The sequence below is a fragment of the Penicillium expansum genome (assembly GCF_000769745.1).
Source record: "Penicillium expansum strain MD-8 chromosome Unknown contig172, whole genome shotgun sequence".
In the NCBI taxonomy this organism is placed as follows: domain Eukaryota; kingdom Fungi; phylum Ascomycota; class Eurotiomycetes; order Eurotiales; family Aspergillaceae; genus Penicillium; species Penicillium expansum.
Window position 1 is genome coordinate 155,017 of NW_015971241.1, and position 15,675 is coordinate 170,691.

Below are 15,675 nucleotides of genomic sequence, written 5' to 3' on the forward strand. Positions count from 1 at the left end.
AGAGTGTCTACAGTGTGTACATGAACACGGGGAACAGATGGCAGACATGTGCTAGTCCAGTTGACTTTCTTCGTTGGGTAACGGGTCAAATCAATGGACAGCGAAGAATAAGGTTTGATTTTGCTATCAAGTAGCCTGTCAGCCGTATGAGACGAGCAGGAATGATTCAAGTGGTTCTTTTTTCTCGTTTGATATTTGCGTATCTGATATCTGACCGGAAATTCGGGGATAGCGATTGATTTAAACGCTCTTGGTGCCGACTTTGAGGAGCTCGACCTCACTGTGCACAGTTAGTTTAGTCGTTCTTTATGGATTTGTAGCATGGGGTAAAAAGACGGATGGATTACTCACAAGACAAGCTTAGAGTTGGCGGGAATCAGGCCGGGGAAGCCACTAAAAGATTTGATATCAGCACAAATCTCACAGGGAAAATTAGAGATGTAAGTTGCGGTTGTGAGGAATTGGAAGTGTCGCGAAAATCACAAATTGTTGATTCAGCATCGGTCTTGCCTGGTTGGTACATACCGGTCACCATAGCCGAAGTCACTATCGAGAACCGAATATTAGCAGTGTTCAGTAGATCAGCGCAAAAAGCGCAAAGGAAAGTTCAAAACGGCAACTCACGGGCTGATTGTCAGGATAGCCTTCTCGCCAAGAGACATCTGGGGAACACCCTCATCCCAGCCTATTTATCAAGTTAGCAAGCTGAAAGGACCTATTTATCTCACAGAAGACTCAGTTGGGGGAGATTCAAACGCACCGCGGATGAGACGACCGACGCCGATGGGGGTGGCAAGGGGACCACGGCCAGGCTTGTGGGAGGTGTCGAAGCTGTTGGTATATTAGCGCCTGGATCACCTCAGGGTGGCATGGAAATTTGGCTTACAGGCTTCCCATGAAGTGGTTGTCGGCCTTCTCGGCGTCATACAAACAGCCGGTGTAGTGGATGGCAACGTGCTCACCCTTCTTAGGGTAGTCAACACCGTTGCCCTCGACCAGAGTCTTCTTTTCGACGCCCATGATGTAATAGAGATGTGTGTTCAGGAGAAAGATGAGAGATGTGAAGAGAAGAAACAAAAAGGAAGACGGGGGAAGCTCGGGAGGGGCAGATTATCCACTTTTTTTTCCTGGGCGGGACACGACGTAATGAACTTGAAGTGTCTTTGAATGAGATTGTTACTTTATTGGTTAATGATTTTTTATTATATATTCTGATTAGAGACAGTGCACCTATCTAAGTTGTACTCAATAGCAACTTCTGAGTTTCAGGAGTAGAATACTCCGAGAACTCCTCTAAAACTGGGACCAATTCCAGACACGGTTGCTTGGCTTGCCTGGAAAGAGCTGAAAATATCTTGGAAGTAACACTAGAGTATAGACTACAACATACAGGGATATGATCTGCGTAAGACGGGGAAATTCGTGGGTTTTGGGAGTGCCACATGGGATATGTAATGGTTGGAATCTCTTATAATGCTATGATGTACAGGATCAGACCACTTAGCCCTTACGTTGAGACTAATGAAAGGATCATCCTATTTGTTTCCTTAATGCCCCGCGGAGGGGTAATGGCGGGGGAAATATCCCCGCGAGTATAACCCCAGAGCTGTTCTCTAATATTGACCTAGATATGAAGATAAGAGATATCGAAGAATACAAGGGAACCAATCCCCCCATCAATATACTGCGTAAATCGTAATATCATGACCAAAATTCCATCTTCCTAACGTCCTCCACTGAAATCTCCACAATTTGAGTCTTAGGGAATCGAGCATCGGGCGCAGGAGATGACACCGACGCTTCCAGTTGTAGATAATGCAGTGTTTTGACACCAGCACGATCTAAAAAGTCAAGGACGGGGCGGAAGTTTAAAGCAACCTGGTCAATACCGTGGCTATCATCAGACAAACAGAAGCGACCCTTGCGCGCAACAAATTCCTAAAATCGTCAACTTAGTCGGGAGATAGGTAACAAAAGATTGTGCTCTTACCTTGCAGATTTCCGCTTTTGGATATGGTTCCGTCATTCCCTTGCGCAACGCAGCAGAATTGAGCTCCAGCATACCGCCGTATGAGGCGATATAGTCCAAGTTCCGTAGAATCTTACTCCAGACACCAGGCCAAGTAGTAAAGCTGCGCTCCATGTCATCGCTCTTCAGACGAATCAAATCAAAATGGCCTATAACAAGCGGTTTGAGCTGCTCCAACATTTCCAGCTGTGCGTCAAAGTAGTCCTCGAATAGTCGCTCATCCGTTCCGCCGGCTTTCTCTCGAGCCTCCTCGTACATATTCCGGTCATAGTCGATTGGCACGGTGTGCATGTGGTGAACTGAGCCGATGAAGAATTCAAAGGGAAACCGTGAAAGTGAGCGTTCGATCAAATCTTTAGAGGCGGGTCGGATCCAGTCAATCTCGAAGCCAATGATGATCTTGATCTGGGAGGCGTATTTCTCCCGGAGAGAGACTGCTTCCTTCCAGTAAGCGGCTTCGTTTGCTGCATGACTTTCTTCTGTATTGCCAGATTCGAGCTGGATGATTGATTAATTTAGGGTTCTGCAGTGGGTATTTTTCTTACGCACTTCCTCGGGGTAGAAATCCTCTTTATGGCGGGGCATATGTTCAGTCAAACAGAAGACTTGCATCTTCTTGCTGATGGCAGTTTGGACTACATCTTCCAGGGAGTTTTTGGCATGGCCAGGGCAGAATTGGCCCGAATGGCTGTGATGCGAGAACGGCATGTTTTATGGATATGTCACTTCGACTCGTGGTTAGCATAATATCCGAAGTGGAGGTCGCGTCGGAGGGGTAGGGATCGGAGTATGTGGCTTTTTTGAACAGTGGACGTATTCTATACATACATTTGCTTTTTTAGGATGTTCCACCGAAGAACATGGAATATGCCAGTTAAGTCTACTTGGGGAGTCGGGAAGTTACCTAGGTAGGTCCAATGTTGATAGACGATAAGAATTTCTGTGCTGTGGGTAGTCTTGGAAGACATCAAGTAACAGCCGTATAATTAAATGGCTACATACGCATGTGATACTTAATGTTTCAATAACAAATTTCTTGATCAGTTCTTAGCTCCTTGTTTTCACAATTTATTTGGGTAATATACCCCAATGAGATGTTACCTCCGGCCATCCCCGCAATCTACCCAGGTATCACCAACTACAAGCGTACATAGTACATCTATATCAGACGCCTATGATGACGTCCCCCAGTAAAGTGCGCTGCCATTAGAGTTGTGGATGTGGCTCGGCCGGTGTGACTCAATTGCAAGCATTGGAGCCAGATCGACCGAACCAGATGGCAAATCACGTCAAAGCCTTGACTTTCTCTAAACCCACTCTCTTTCGAATAGGATAGTAAGTACCCAGTAGTTTCGCAGTAGTCGCAAACTGGAACCATCACAGCATGCGTACCAGGCAAGTGACTGCTCGCCGTCCGGTGCTGGGCTAGCCGCAGTCCCAGACACGGAGTAAACCAGCGACGACAGTTGCAATGAGATTCAATCAACAAAGTAGAGCCCGATAAAGCCAAAAATTCACCCAGCAGCCAAAACAGTAGCAACAACATACTCGCCATCATGCGAAATCGACAACTTCGCAACCCTCCCATCATCCGCATCCCCATCCAGCGCATTCCCAAGGTATACAATCTCAGGCCTCCGACTCACACCCTCGCCAAATTTCCCCCCATCCTCTTGAACCCGAACCATGACATCCTTCCAGCCAATCGAAGCCGCACCAGACGGCGCCGCTTTCCGCGCCGCCTCTTTCGCCGCGAAGCGTCCCGCCAGCCAGCGTGTTATGTCCGCTGGCACAGGGGGGGGGGGTTGGTGATATGCGGCGCGCGCTTTGAGCGCTTCGCTGAAGCGTGTGTGGAAGTCGTGTTGTTCTTGGTCGCAGAGGATGCGGCGCGTGAATCGTCGGAGGTAGTTGGGTCGATCGAGGAGGCGGGTTATTCGTGGGATGTAGACGATGTCTGTGCCGATGTTCAGAGGAAATGGAAAGGGAACGGGTTTCATTTTGGGGTTTCTGGTTGTTGGTGCGGTCTTTCGGGGAGTTGTGGTGGGAGTGAAGTGGTATGTAGGAAGGAGGTTGCGGCGGAGGTATTGGAGACCTCGGGATAGCCGCTGAGCGTTTTTTAAGGTTGCTATGTAGTCATTGGGAGGTCATTGATCGTGTATGGACGTCGCATATGACCATTAGCATAGTTTCAGCGCAAGCTTTTTCATGCAGTTTACATCTACATCTTCTTATTTTGCTGTACACCTCGTTGGTAAAGTACTTTCACTGGCCGGACAAGCCGATCGAGCCGCAGAGAGAAATATCCATACCAGGTCGAAAGTTCATAGAGGGCTCTTGTCAATCACAGACTCCGAGTAACCCGGTACGAGATTGCGTCGAAGCAATCGTACCACTTGCCTTTCTTCTTCCACGATTGATCATGCTCAATGGCAAGTTAAAGAACGGATTCGAAAAACCAACGTCAAGAGGATAATTTTCTATGCAGCGTACACGCCTCCTATGTACAGATCAATCAACCTCATCCGCCAACATCCCAAGATCAGTCCGTGTAGCTTCACGAGAAAAAAACCGTGGTCACAAAAAAACGCTGCGGAAGGGCGGATACACGTCGTTGCGTGCTAGAAATGGCACGAGAGCGGAGGCAGTTTGTTTGAATTCAGAATCCTAGCTGCTCATGATGACCGCTCCATCAATATAACCCGTATCGAGGGGTGGTTTAGTGGCCAGCGGCGGGCTTCTTCTCGCCGCCATCGACCTCCTTCATGAAGTTCCTGTGAGATACGCAATCAGTAAGACAATCGAGGGCCGATATTGAGATTCTATTCGTGACCGGCGGTTCTCGGTTCTCCAAGATGGTGTTGGACATACTGGACGAAGTTCTCCTCATCCTTGGAGGAGGCGTTGATGGGAGGACCCTGAGCGGTCTTGGGCTTCTCACCACCGGACACGGCGAGCCAGGAACCGGCGAAGATGCTGCCGAGGGTGGCCATAGCGAGCTAATGAGGGAGTAGAGGGAACCCGGTCAACTTTCATGTTTTAAGAAGTACCCGCACGAAGCGCGAGGAGAAAGGGATGGCGAGCGCGCAGCGGCGTTTTCAGAGAGATGAAAACTTACGACGTGGGAGCCGACCTTCTTGCCGGCGATCTGGTAGTAGACAACCATTTTGTAGGGTGAATTGAGGTACAGCGAGAGGTTCAATTGGCAGCGATGTGGACGGAATCCTTAGGCTTGCATCAAACGACGAGGTAGGCACGGATACCGCCTTTCCTAATCTGGTTAGACATTTCACATGACTTCGGAACTGTTGATGATTAGGTAAGCACACTCGGCCACCCGGGCACCCGGCTGCATCCGATATCATGTGACCTCCCCGGAACGAACGTCACGGGTGCTTTGGCATATGAAGATCAATTACAACACGAAAATACTGAAAAGTCTGGCTGAAAACCGACGATGCACATAGCTCAGACAAGCTGAAGCCCAGATTGAAAGCTTCAAGGATGAGCAATAAATGTTGAGTTCGGCCCTGAGATATTATCCCCGTACGGAGTATATTACTTCTACCCCAGATCCCGAGCCGGAGGATACCAACGGTACCTCGGAGGGAACTATCCCAGCTAATGCTGTATATCCCGGCTATGGCTGTGTCTTCGGCTGTAGTGCGCGGTTAATATGAGAATTCTCTAATAATAACTTGTTTTCTCCCTTGCATAGCTTTCCCTAATTCTTCTCCTTCACTTTCTTTATATTATATACCCCCTTTGACTTGATTCCCGTCATTTGGCATGCAAATAAGCATTGTCTTGTTCAAAACCACTACATAAGTCATCACTGACCATACCATACTATATTTACAATGGTCTGGGGCGGTCATCAACAGAATGAACCCCAGTCTCCCCCGCAGGAGTTGTTGGATAAACCTGTAGTCCGAGAGAGGCTCCCCGCAAGATTGCAAGAATTGGTTGATCGCGAAGATGAATTCTATGATGATCTTTATTCCCAATAGTACGTGAAATTCTAATTTTCCTATATTATTTTTTTCATCCCAAGAAAATTGTCGTCGCGTGCTCAGAGAGGCGGGGGGGGGGGGGGGGGNCGTGGAGCGGTACTTTCCGGCTTGAGTCGATGACATACTACTCCGCAAACTCACCTCGAGCAAATCAACGCAACGCCAAAAGCCAGCAAAGACAAACCAGAAACTAACGATGGGCACCTCGATTGACGGCAGCTCGGTCAACTCCACAGATACAGGGTTCCGCTATGCCGCGTACGCCAACCGCATCCGCACGATCCTGCTGTCTGCCCATCGCTATGTCGCCTACACCTCAGACATTGGCGAGTCCTTCCGTCCCATTGCACACCCGTGGCTCGTGCGCTCTGCCTACACTATCTCCTGGACATACCTGCTAGGTGATGTTGGTCACGAAGGATACAAGGCCTATCTCCGGAACTGGAAGGCACTGGCTCCCACCGGCGAGGCATACAAGGATGCTAGCCAGCCTTCGCAAAACCAGATTATCAGAGGCATGGCAACGGGAAATATGACTATTGGCAACAAAGCCGAGGGCAAGGATGGGCCTTCAAGCTGGCCGACCCCCGAGATCCCACTTGCGGAGGACTACCGCATGGTCATGGCCAAGCGCGCGGTGTTCCAAAGTATCGCAAGTATGGGATTGCCCGCATTTACTATCCACAGTGTGGTCCGCTACTCCGGGCAGATGGTGAAGGGTGTCAAGATTGCGTTTATTCGTACCTGGACGCCGATCGGGGTATGTACAGTTTCCTTCCGGGCGAAGATGTTGGCGAATGTGATGCTAATGACTGTTTCTTATAGCTTGGCCTCGCTGTTGTCCCCTTCCTTCCCTATATTTTTGATCATCCCGTCGACGAGGCCGTTGAATGGGCCTTCCGCACTGGTCTTCGTGCTTACGGCGGCGAAGCAGCCGTCCGCCCACTACCAGGCAAGAGCCTCCCTCCACGGGAAGACGAGGAAGTCCGTGCTGCTGCGGCGGCAAATCTCTCCTGGGACGAATACAAGGCTGAGCGGGAACGAGCGCGTGAGCTTCGTCGCCAGTCAACTGAGCAGGCTGGCAGTGGTGGAATTGCATCGCTGACGAGCTGGTTTGGAAAGTCTGAATCGGAGTCGGACAAGAAAAAGACGGAATGAGGTAAATACACTAACTTCTATCTATCTTTTGACCGAAGTGGTTTCTTTGGCTGCTTTTGTCTTTGCGTGTGGGCGCATCTCCCCTACCACTTATTGTACACATCATTTCCCACTCTCTGATCTCCTATTCCTACTGATATCCACTGGGTTTGCTTATGCACTTACACCCAACATTTCTGAACAAAATCTACATCATTACCCTTCATTGATTTCGATATGGTTATATTGCTCATCTACCTCAAACATAGTGAGGTCCGTTTTTCAATCTCTATCGTTATAGATGCGCCTAGTGGATACTGTCTTGATCTCAAGAAGACCAACAAAACAGCTGGTGGCTCTCATAAAGATCACTCGTTGCGCCATGTGGTGATATCTTTGTAGACTACACCATAGAATCATATATACAAATTAGTAGACCCAAGCACTAGCTTGGCAACAGAGGGAAACCGTCTCCTAGCAAATAAATCTTGTGCACCTAATAATAGGCCATCTCCGTCATCTCTACGATTTAGTTCGATATACTTTGGTAGTCTCAACCTCAAAGAGCGTGGACCCTAAAGCGAATATATTCATTTGTATGCGGATATCATTACCTGCTTGATAGCCACACCATTCGTAATAAAAGGGCATATTCCCCGCCAATTCCGGACCCAGTGGAAACAATAACCTTGACATGGTGGGAGTATTCGGTGTCACATTATGGCATCTGACCTCCGTATAGACATGTTACCATAGGTATATTGAAGACCCTCGGTAGTTTCTTGGGCCCCCGGAGCTTGGTCATTCCTTGCTGAACAAGCCAACTCTGCAAGGATATACAAACAATAGAGTTGGATTAGTCTACCTCGAGAACCCATGGTTCCAAATGGTGGAACCTGTGGTAGACCCACCTTAGTTTGGAAGGCACAACTTTCTTTTTGTCTTTAATTTTACATCACTTGTTATCATTCTCGTAGAGTAGCATCTGTCATAGATTTCTGTATTCTCTTTTCCAGCAGCATAATTTATTGACACCAGTGAACAAGTAAAATTCAAACAGTCACGCGTCATCTGGCACTTCAAACCCCTCTACCCGGACCGACTTGGTTTGATACTGGACAATCAAGCGAGCCAGCTTCAAGCGATCATCTCTACCAAGCGTCTGAATCCTCTGAGAAGGGTTCTTTACAACCAGCCCGTCGAAGTCATGCTGAAACTCTACCTCCGCCTCCCATTCATACGTCGGGCTCCGCTCTCTGAAGTAATAAGGCCGGCCATGCCTCATAACAACCTCGTACAGTTTGCGAAATTCTCCGGATCTTCCAGTCTTAATCTCTCCATTTGACAGTACCACCACACTTGAGTGCCACGGCATATCACCAAACAGGTCACCTTGCCGCAGTAGGGGAATAGATATCTTGTTTCGACCCAATGAAGGGTGAATCGAGAGACGGATGTATTTTCCAAGTGTGGCTTTAATGACAGCTTCATATGCCTATAAAAAAAAGAGTGAGCCCGGGAGTTAGATTGTTAGAACGAACAAAACCCCAAGTATATCACGGCATTGCAACTTACAATGAGCCGGTTGATCATAGTTTTCGCCATTTTGGATACCTCAGTCGCGTAGAGCGCCGTATCGGCCGCAACAAGAGGGTCAAATCCTTTGGCCCATTTCAGATCCTCTGAGATGCGACTAAAATAGCTCTCGTATGTTGTCTTGGTATCTGGATTTGTCTTCAACTCATGGTCAATGTCAAATCTCGGATCGAAATAGGTGGGTGACATCAGTGTCTGCCTGCAGGTGGGAACAAGACGCAGGTAATCTGCCTTGGAGATTTTCTCGCCATCTCCCAAACCCAGCAAGTTTATTAGTCGGGTGAACTGGATAGAAGAAAAATGTTTCTCTTGAGCGATTTTGCGCAGCTCAATCCCATAGTCGTAATATTCGTCATCGGGAACGCCGACCAAGTCTACACCGTCAGTCCATTCGTTTCATTCTCAAGAATTATATCACTGCTCAATTAAGATAAGAGATGACATACCGTTATATATTGGTCCGTCACAAATGAGGATCAGTCGTGCGCCGTAAGGGTAGACCTTTGATATCTCCTCACACAGGTGGTTCAACTTCGCCAGTCCCATTTCTTCTCCTAGATCAGCCCCATCTCCTAGAACTTTGTCCTGGTTTGGGCTCTTCCACGGAAATGCAGGCAAGACCATGGTTATCGGCTGGTTTGCGGTGATATTAATCTTCAGCTTTTCAGGCACGGACTCAAATACCCTTCCGACATCTTTCTGATGGCCATCTTTGCTCGAATGCAAGCAAAACCGCTTTAATACCTCGACAACCTTTTGGGGCACTTCATCTGGGGCGTATTCAAATTTCATTGTCAATGGAATGTACAAAGAAATTTGTGGATGTGTGCAGCAAAATGGGGCCGTGAGTGTTCGGATATTATTGTTATCCCTCCGCGTTAAGATCAACACCCGATTGCAGTGACATATAATTTACAGTATTTTATTAAGTTATCTGCACACTTCATACGTATTCATACCTGTAGCATTACATGTACTCCGTAAAAAATCAGAACATATCTGCAAGATTTCTGCAGGGAGCGAGTACATCGACTCCACAATGTATGTAGTACCTAGGAGTCACATTTTAGAATTCAACTCTCATATGCTGCCATCTTTCCACTTTATTTCTGAATCCTGGGAGTTGGTTTCGTTTGATCTTTGGAGCTTTTTCAAACAACATGGGCCAGCCAAACATATCACAGAGCAATGCGGCTGGAGCATGCCCGACGGCCACCGCTTCGCCTTACAGAACATCGACCACTACCTATGCTACCCTTGCTCAGGAATCCCCGCTAGTTATTTACCCAGATACCCGCCGACAAGACGAAGACCGAAAAGCTGAGAATAATCAAATTCCCGATGGAGGTCTCGTTGCCTGGACCCAGGTTCTGACCGGACATCTAGTTGTGTTCAATGTATGGGGCTATATTACATCGTGAGGGAGCCCTGTCACATCCCATATCACTTACAACCATTGACGCGATATAGATACGGATTTTTCCAGGAATACTACGTCAAAAATCTCGACGTGAGCCCAGCGAATGCATCTTGGATCGGAGCGGTGCAGATGTTCCTAGTCCATTTCCTGGCCACTTTCTCAGGCCGAGCAATGGACGCGGGCTATCTGAGACAATGCATCGCCCTTGGGTGTCTCTTACAGGTTGTCGGAGCATTGGCAACCTCCTTTGGCACAAAGTTATGGCATTTTTGGCTAGCGCAAGGTATCATCAGTGGAATTGGACACGGCCTGGTCTTTAGCCCCATGATTTCGCTGTATGCGACATACTTCAGCTCTAAGCGAGTGATGGCTGTTTCGCTGGCTTCTTGCGGGGCAGCGACTGGAGGGATGATTTTCCCAGTGGTCGCTTATAAATGTCTCAACAATATTGGTTTCGCATGGACTGTCCGGGTTATGGCGGCCATTATCCTGTTCAACAGCGTTATAATTGTCAAGTTTACCAGATCTCGGATTATACCTCGGAGCCCTCCTCCCTGGGTGGATTTTAGTGCGTTCCGTGAACGCCCTTACCTCCTTTTTTCGATCGGCTCATTCTTGATCTTCGAGGGTATTTACTTTGCATACATTTATGTAAGTTTTGTTTTGTTTCACATCGGGTTGGCAGCACAACAATTAACAATATCTAAAGATTAGACACTTTGCCCAGACTCACACAGGTTTCACCGCATCCGACTCACTTCTCCTTCTAATCCTAATGAACGGTGTGGGTGTTCCGTCTCGCATTGCATCTGCATTCATGGCAGATCGGTGGCTGGGCGCTGTAAGGACTTGCATTGCAGTCTCCATCCCTTGCGGTATTGCCATTCTAGGGTGGATTGGTGTACACACCCATGCTGGCATGTTCATTTGGGCCACGGTCTATGGGTTACTGGTTAATTGTACGCAGAGTCAATTGCCCGCTGCCAATGCGTACTTTGGGTCTAAAGATCCGGAGAAATCTGGCACACGTGTTGGAATGATCACCACGATCAATAGTATTCCACTACTGACTGGGCCGTATATAGCAGGGCAGCTCATTGCGTTACGGGGAGGGGATTACCTGTATGCCCAATTGTTTGGTGGTATTTGCATTTTGACTGGAGCGTTGTTTGTGGTCGGGTCTCACTTCTCAGGGGCTTAAAATTACTGTACATGCCTTATTATATTTCAATGAAGAGTTATACCATGAATCTACTTTTCTTACCTCGAGGATGACGAATATCAAGCACTGAATCAGGTAATACCACCCTTAAGCCACATAGCATAGTTTACTAGTTGTTCAGCGTGTCACCCTATCTTTGTTGCCATCCTCACATGAAAATGAACATGCATATGAACATGCATATGAACATGCATATGAACACATTCCCCCCTGGCTAATTACATCAACTGACCTTGGAATATTCTGAATCAACAAAAAGTGTGTGACCCGCTCTGTTTCGGAATGACCTCCTTGCTACCAAGTTTTCTCCAACTCATCTCCTCGCGGGCCTTCTCCACCAACGGAGCATTACACAAGATGGCCCTCAGGCCTCTCCATTACCACCTTCCATTGTTCCCGGGTTTCCAACTACTTGATGTGGCGGCTCCACTGGACATTCTCAACATTCGTACGCAGTACCCTGACACATCAAACATCACCCTGACTGTATCAGCCGCAACTCTCGACCCAGTCTCAGTGAAACCAATCCCACCTGCCAAGGCAAAATGGCGATTTGATCTGCCTGTCTCAAACATCAATACAGCCTGCAACCAGCAAATGTTGCCACAATGTACGTTTGCTGACGTGATCTCTTCTCTGAAAGCGGGGAAAGTTGCCGACGATGGAAGTGGTGAATTCAAACCCATCGATGTGTTGATCATCCCAGGTGGCCCGGGGACACGTCTGAACCGTATTTACGACACTGAAGGTACATGCGATGAAGTAAAAGTCTCCAACATGCAGGAGGTTCGGGACTTTCTGGCTGCTGTTGCGCCTTATGTCCGCCACAGCATCATTACTGTTTGCACAGGCAGCCATGTCCTCTCACAAACTGGACTTCTAGATGGACGCCAGGTTACAACCAATTCAGCTCGCTACGAAGATGTCACTAAACAAACGAGCGAGGTGAAGTGGCAGCGCAATAGACGGTGGCTGCGTGATATTGTTCCCAAGGATAAGGTGTCCGACGGCCTGTCATTGCTACCTGGGATTGAGATATGGTCATCTGCTGGAATTACTGCTGGGATTGATGTAATGTTGGAGTTTATTTCGGTACATTATGGTGGTATCGAAGTCGGGATGGAGACTGCGAAGCGGATGGAGTATCGCTGGGAGCGAGAGAAGGAGGCTTCTTACTTCTTGTGAATGGGGGTTTCCCAATGACATTACCGGAGCTACAGATGAGCTCAACTTTCTTGATCAAGGCTTTAGACGTAGCACTCGATGCAAATGACGGGGGATGGAATACTCCCCGGCCTTGGCATGAATATAGTCAGGCCGTGAAGCTAAAGCAATTGCAATTTTAGTCACACTCCATGTCTACTCTACTAGCCTTAGTGCTTTCTGCTACTAGTAGATGCTACAGTTTGTGCAGAGAGTAGCAGCTACTTGATCGGCCAATATAACTTCGAACTCCCCTCTGGAAATCTTAGCCCTTTTGACTTCTCGTGACGTATTAGCCTTCAGCAATCAAAACAATGAAATGTCACATACTACCGTATTCTCGGAATTATTTTGCCTAGGATCTTAATTGGCTCCCTTCCATCCCGACCTCTCGTGTGAGGTCCTCCTAAATATAGACTGATCGGGAAACGGCTTGCGGCTTGCGTCAGATCATACATGAACAGTCAGTTTAACAGTTATAGAATTATGTTGTTCGGGGAGCATATTTGCCTGTGATATGATGTATTTACTCATAGTATCCATATTGTTGTTCTCCAGGGCTCTTGGATCAACTGCCCAGCCCGAACATATGAAAACTATCTTACCCCAAGCCATGCAGTAGTTTCGGCATACATGTAATCTGACAATAGACAATACCATTTTATCTTTCTGTGCAAAATCATAGTTTCCATACAAAAATCCACCGAAGACAGCTTACCAAAAGTACAAAAAGGATGGGGAAGAGAGCAAGGGGGGAAGGGGCGGCACATGGAAACCTAGACGGCGAACACGCACGAAGACCATGCGCATAAGAAACCGAGAGCGAGGTGGCGATAGAAAGCCACCAAATTCCAATATAAGATACGAAGGTATCACCCCAATAAATAACGAGTACATTCGAATACCAAACCTACCCCTTGCCAATCCCTAGCTACTGCCCCGACCTCCCCGCGCTTGTCTATCATGAGCTATATCAAAATGCTAGCGACAACGGTAGTCGAAGTCTCTGCCCATCTAAACATAATCCCTTTGGATGGTATCACCCCCGCCTCAAAGACACGAGTTTTCCTCTTCCCCAAACCGCACCCAGTCTCCCCAAAACCTGAAGTCAACACCGACACTCATCCTAATGCACCGACGATATGTCCCACATTAATCCGCCTGAAGGCAGAGGAAATCATGAATATTGTGGAGCGCTATGGCTCCCATGAGCGCACAACCGCAGCCGGAGAATGGCTGGGGCGGTCATCGTTTATGCCACGCGTGCAGACACATGTCGCAGCCAACAGGGCGATTCCGATGGTTCTACCTGCTTTTCCTATGAAAAGTAACAATCGCATGGACAAGGTGCTAGGTGCGCTTCCGGATTTGGGGGATGAGCTTGGGTTGGGGCGGTTGGTGAATCTTTGTCGGGATATTAAGGCTGTCTACCCGTCTGGTGCAGTTGTGGTTATTGTTACGGACGGGATTTGCTATAATGGTGAGATCAAATCTCCTGTTAATTTGGGTATAGAATACAGGATCGGGTGCTAATTTGATTCCTAAATTTTAGATCTTACGGGGATTTCTGATGAAGAGGTCTGGGAATATGGGAATCAACTGCGGAAGATTGCTGTTGGGAAAGGATATGCTTGTATTCAATTTCATCGTATCATGAATATGCTGGGTCTTTATACTGGTGCCCAGATTTCCAAATCAGATTATGTGAAGCTCTGCGGTTTGTCGAGGACTGAGCTTCATCAACGGTGTGGACGACCAGGCTTTGATGTTGATAAGTTTTTGAAAAGTGACGAGGATTATCTGAGAACGTATAATGGTAAGTGCTTGAATTTCCAGTCGGCTTGGTGTCTCATGGCTGATTCAATGCAGGATACGACAAGTTCATGAAAGTCGATCTGAAATTCAGCCCAGTGACCAGGGATTGTGCGGGTCCCAAACAATATAAGAAGAGGATCAAGTCTATTGCAAAATCTATGATAGTCCGCGGAGTGGTTAGTTATTTTGAGCGCCATTCAAAGTGACAAGATGGCTAATATTATAGATTGTAGGAGTACGCAGAGCTAGTACGCCAAATTTATCCCGACTCACTGCGGCTCTCCATCCATCCCTCATCGGGACAGACAAAGCTGTCCTGTGCACTTATTCCGCAGAAGAATTCGTTCTCTATGAGTCCTTGGCACTGTAGTGTCGCAGTGACAACTGCAGGGGAATTCATAACAGCCCACCAATCCGCACATCGGCAGAAGTTTGACCTCATTAAGAAAGATGGTCAACCGTATCTCTTCCGTGAGAGCTCGCCACTCTTCGATTGGGATGCCAGGGTCAATTTTGAGCATCATTACGGGCAAAACTTGGTTATTATTGCACAGAAAAAGATTGATCAACAACTATCTGACTCAGATTTGGACAAGTTGGCACTTTTGGCAATCCGACACAAGAGTGTGTCCTTTATCTCTCTATAATTTTATCACATAAACATTGTATTATTTTTTATCCCAGGCTTCGATGGATGTAGTTACATGTATATATCATCAACCTTCACCTAATCTGCACTATATACTACGAAATATGTAACAGCCACGGCAGACTAATATAGGTGACTGACTTCATAGACAGCGTTGTACCTGGAATCCCGGGGTACACTTTATTTCTCTTATTATGTATTGAAACCTCTCGTATGTCACATTTGCTCATAATCGTATGTCGTGTGCTAAATGCTATCAAATAGCAGGGATATTCGCTGTCCACGTTTCTACATAAACTTTATCTGGCATATAGCGCAGACTAGCAACCGCTAGCCCTAGGATCATCAGCCTGGACAGACAATATACCAGACTAGTGGCATATAGAATGCACAAGTTGAATTCCTTCGGCAAGAGTGTCATCCGTGGGAAAACATTAGCCCTTGCGTTATCAATATTCGTTTTGAGCTCGTCTCCCTTTAGACAATCCACGAGTTGTTTGAAATCAGACAGGAAGTTCCTGGGTAGGCTGACTGTTCCGACTCTCCCTGATTGAGGTCCATTCTCGAGAAAACTGATCATACAATCTAGAAAAA

At 47.4% G+C, this 15,675-nt stretch overlaps 9 protein-coding genes across 9 annotated transcripts; 3 read left to right on the plus strand and 6 right to left on the minus strand.

Annotated features, from left to right (window-relative positions):
- Positions 1–240: 240 nt before the first annotated feature.
- PEX2_052920 (FKBP-type peptidyl-prolyl cis-trans isomerase) lies at positions 241–1,020 on the minus strand (the record flags this gene model as incomplete). Its single annotated transcript, XM_016742566.1, has 6 exons — positions 241–280; positions 352–393; positions 526–546; positions 625–685; positions 761–831; positions 887–1,020. The coding sequence occupies 6 exons, from the start codon at positions 1,018–1,020 to the stop codon at positions 241–243; spliced, it is 369 nt and encodes a 122-aa protein (XP_016601077.1).
- Positions 1,021–1,701: 681 nt separating this feature from the next.
- On the minus strand, positions 1,702–2,737 carry PEX2_052930 (histidinol-phosphatase; the record flags this gene model as incomplete). Its single annotated transcript, XM_016742567.1, has 3 exons — positions 1,702–1,938; positions 1,991–2,527; positions 2,579–2,737. 3 exons carry the CDS (start codon positions 2,735–2,737, stop codon positions 1,702–1,704), a joined length of 933 nt encoding a protein of 310 aa, XP_016601078.1.
- An 806-nt stretch (positions 2,738–3,543) lies between these two features.
- On the minus strand, positions 3,544–4,026 carry PEX2_052940 (holo-ACP synthase; the record flags this gene model as incomplete). The annotated part of the gene is made up of 1 exon (XM_016742568.1): positions 3,544–4,026. The coding sequence occupies one exon, from the start codon at positions 4,024–4,026 to the stop codon at positions 3,544–3,546; it is 483 nt and encodes a 160-aa protein (XP_016601079.1).
- Positions 4,027–4,745: 719 nt separating this feature from the next.
- On the minus strand, positions 4,746–5,192 carry PEX2_052950 (ATP19 family protein; the record flags this gene model as incomplete). The annotated part of the gene is made up of 3 exons (XM_016742569.1): positions 4,746–4,800; positions 4,898–5,025; positions 5,145–5,192. The coding sequence occupies 3 exons, from the start codon at positions 5,190–5,192 to the stop codon at positions 4,746–4,748; spliced, it is 231 nt and encodes a 76-aa protein (XP_016601080.1).
- Positions 5,193–6,235: 1,043 nt separating this feature from the next.
- PEX2_052960 (uncharacterized protein) lies at positions 6,236–7,197 on the plus strand (the record flags this gene model as incomplete). Its single annotated transcript, XM_016742570.1, has 2 exons — positions 6,236–6,799; positions 6,865–7,197. The coding sequence occupies 2 exons, from the start codon at positions 6,236–6,238 to the stop codon at positions 7,195–7,197; spliced, it is 897 nt and encodes a 298-aa protein (XP_016601081.1).
- Positions 7,198–8,236: 1,039 nt separating this feature from the next.
- PEX2_052970 (isocyanide synthase family protein) lies at positions 8,237–9,564 on the minus strand (the record flags this gene model as incomplete). Its single annotated transcript, XM_016742571.1, has 3 exons — positions 8,237–8,671; positions 8,752–9,146; positions 9,219–9,564. The coding sequence occupies 3 exons, from the start codon at positions 9,562–9,564 to the stop codon at positions 8,237–8,239; spliced, it is 1,176 nt and encodes a 391-aa protein (XP_016601082.1).
- Positions 9,565–9,932: 368 nt separating this feature from the next.
- PEX2_052980 (Major facilitator superfamily domain, general substrate transporter) lies at positions 9,933–12,599 on the plus strand (the record flags this gene model as incomplete). Its single annotated transcript, XM_016742572.1, has 5 exons — positions 9,933–10,189; positions 10,243–10,843; positions 10,902–11,033; positions 11,160–11,314; positions 11,717–12,599. The coding sequence occupies 5 exons, from the start codon at positions 9,933–9,935 to the stop codon at positions 12,597–12,599; spliced, it is 2,028 nt and encodes a 675-aa protein (XP_016601083.1).
- A 996-nt stretch (positions 12,600–13,595) lies between these two features.
- On the plus strand, positions 13,596–15,079 carry PEX2_052990 (isocyanide synthase family protein; the record flags this gene model as incomplete). The annotated part of the gene is made up of 4 exons (XM_016742573.1): positions 13,596–14,124; positions 14,170–14,433; positions 14,487–14,608; positions 14,666–15,079. 4 exons carry the CDS (start codon positions 13,596–13,598, stop codon positions 15,077–15,079), a joined length of 1,329 nt encoding a protein of 442 aa, XP_016601084.1.
- Positions 15,080–15,337: 258 nt separating this feature from the next.
- PEX2_053000 (uncharacterized protein) lies at positions 15,338–15,661 on the minus strand (the record flags this gene model as incomplete). Its single annotated transcript, XM_016742574.1, has 1 exon — positions 15,338–15,661. The coding sequence occupies one exon, from the start codon at positions 15,659–15,661 to the stop codon at positions 15,338–15,340; it is 324 nt and encodes a 107-aa protein (XP_016601085.1).
- Between the last annotated feature and the right edge of the window lie 14 nt (positions 15,662–15,675).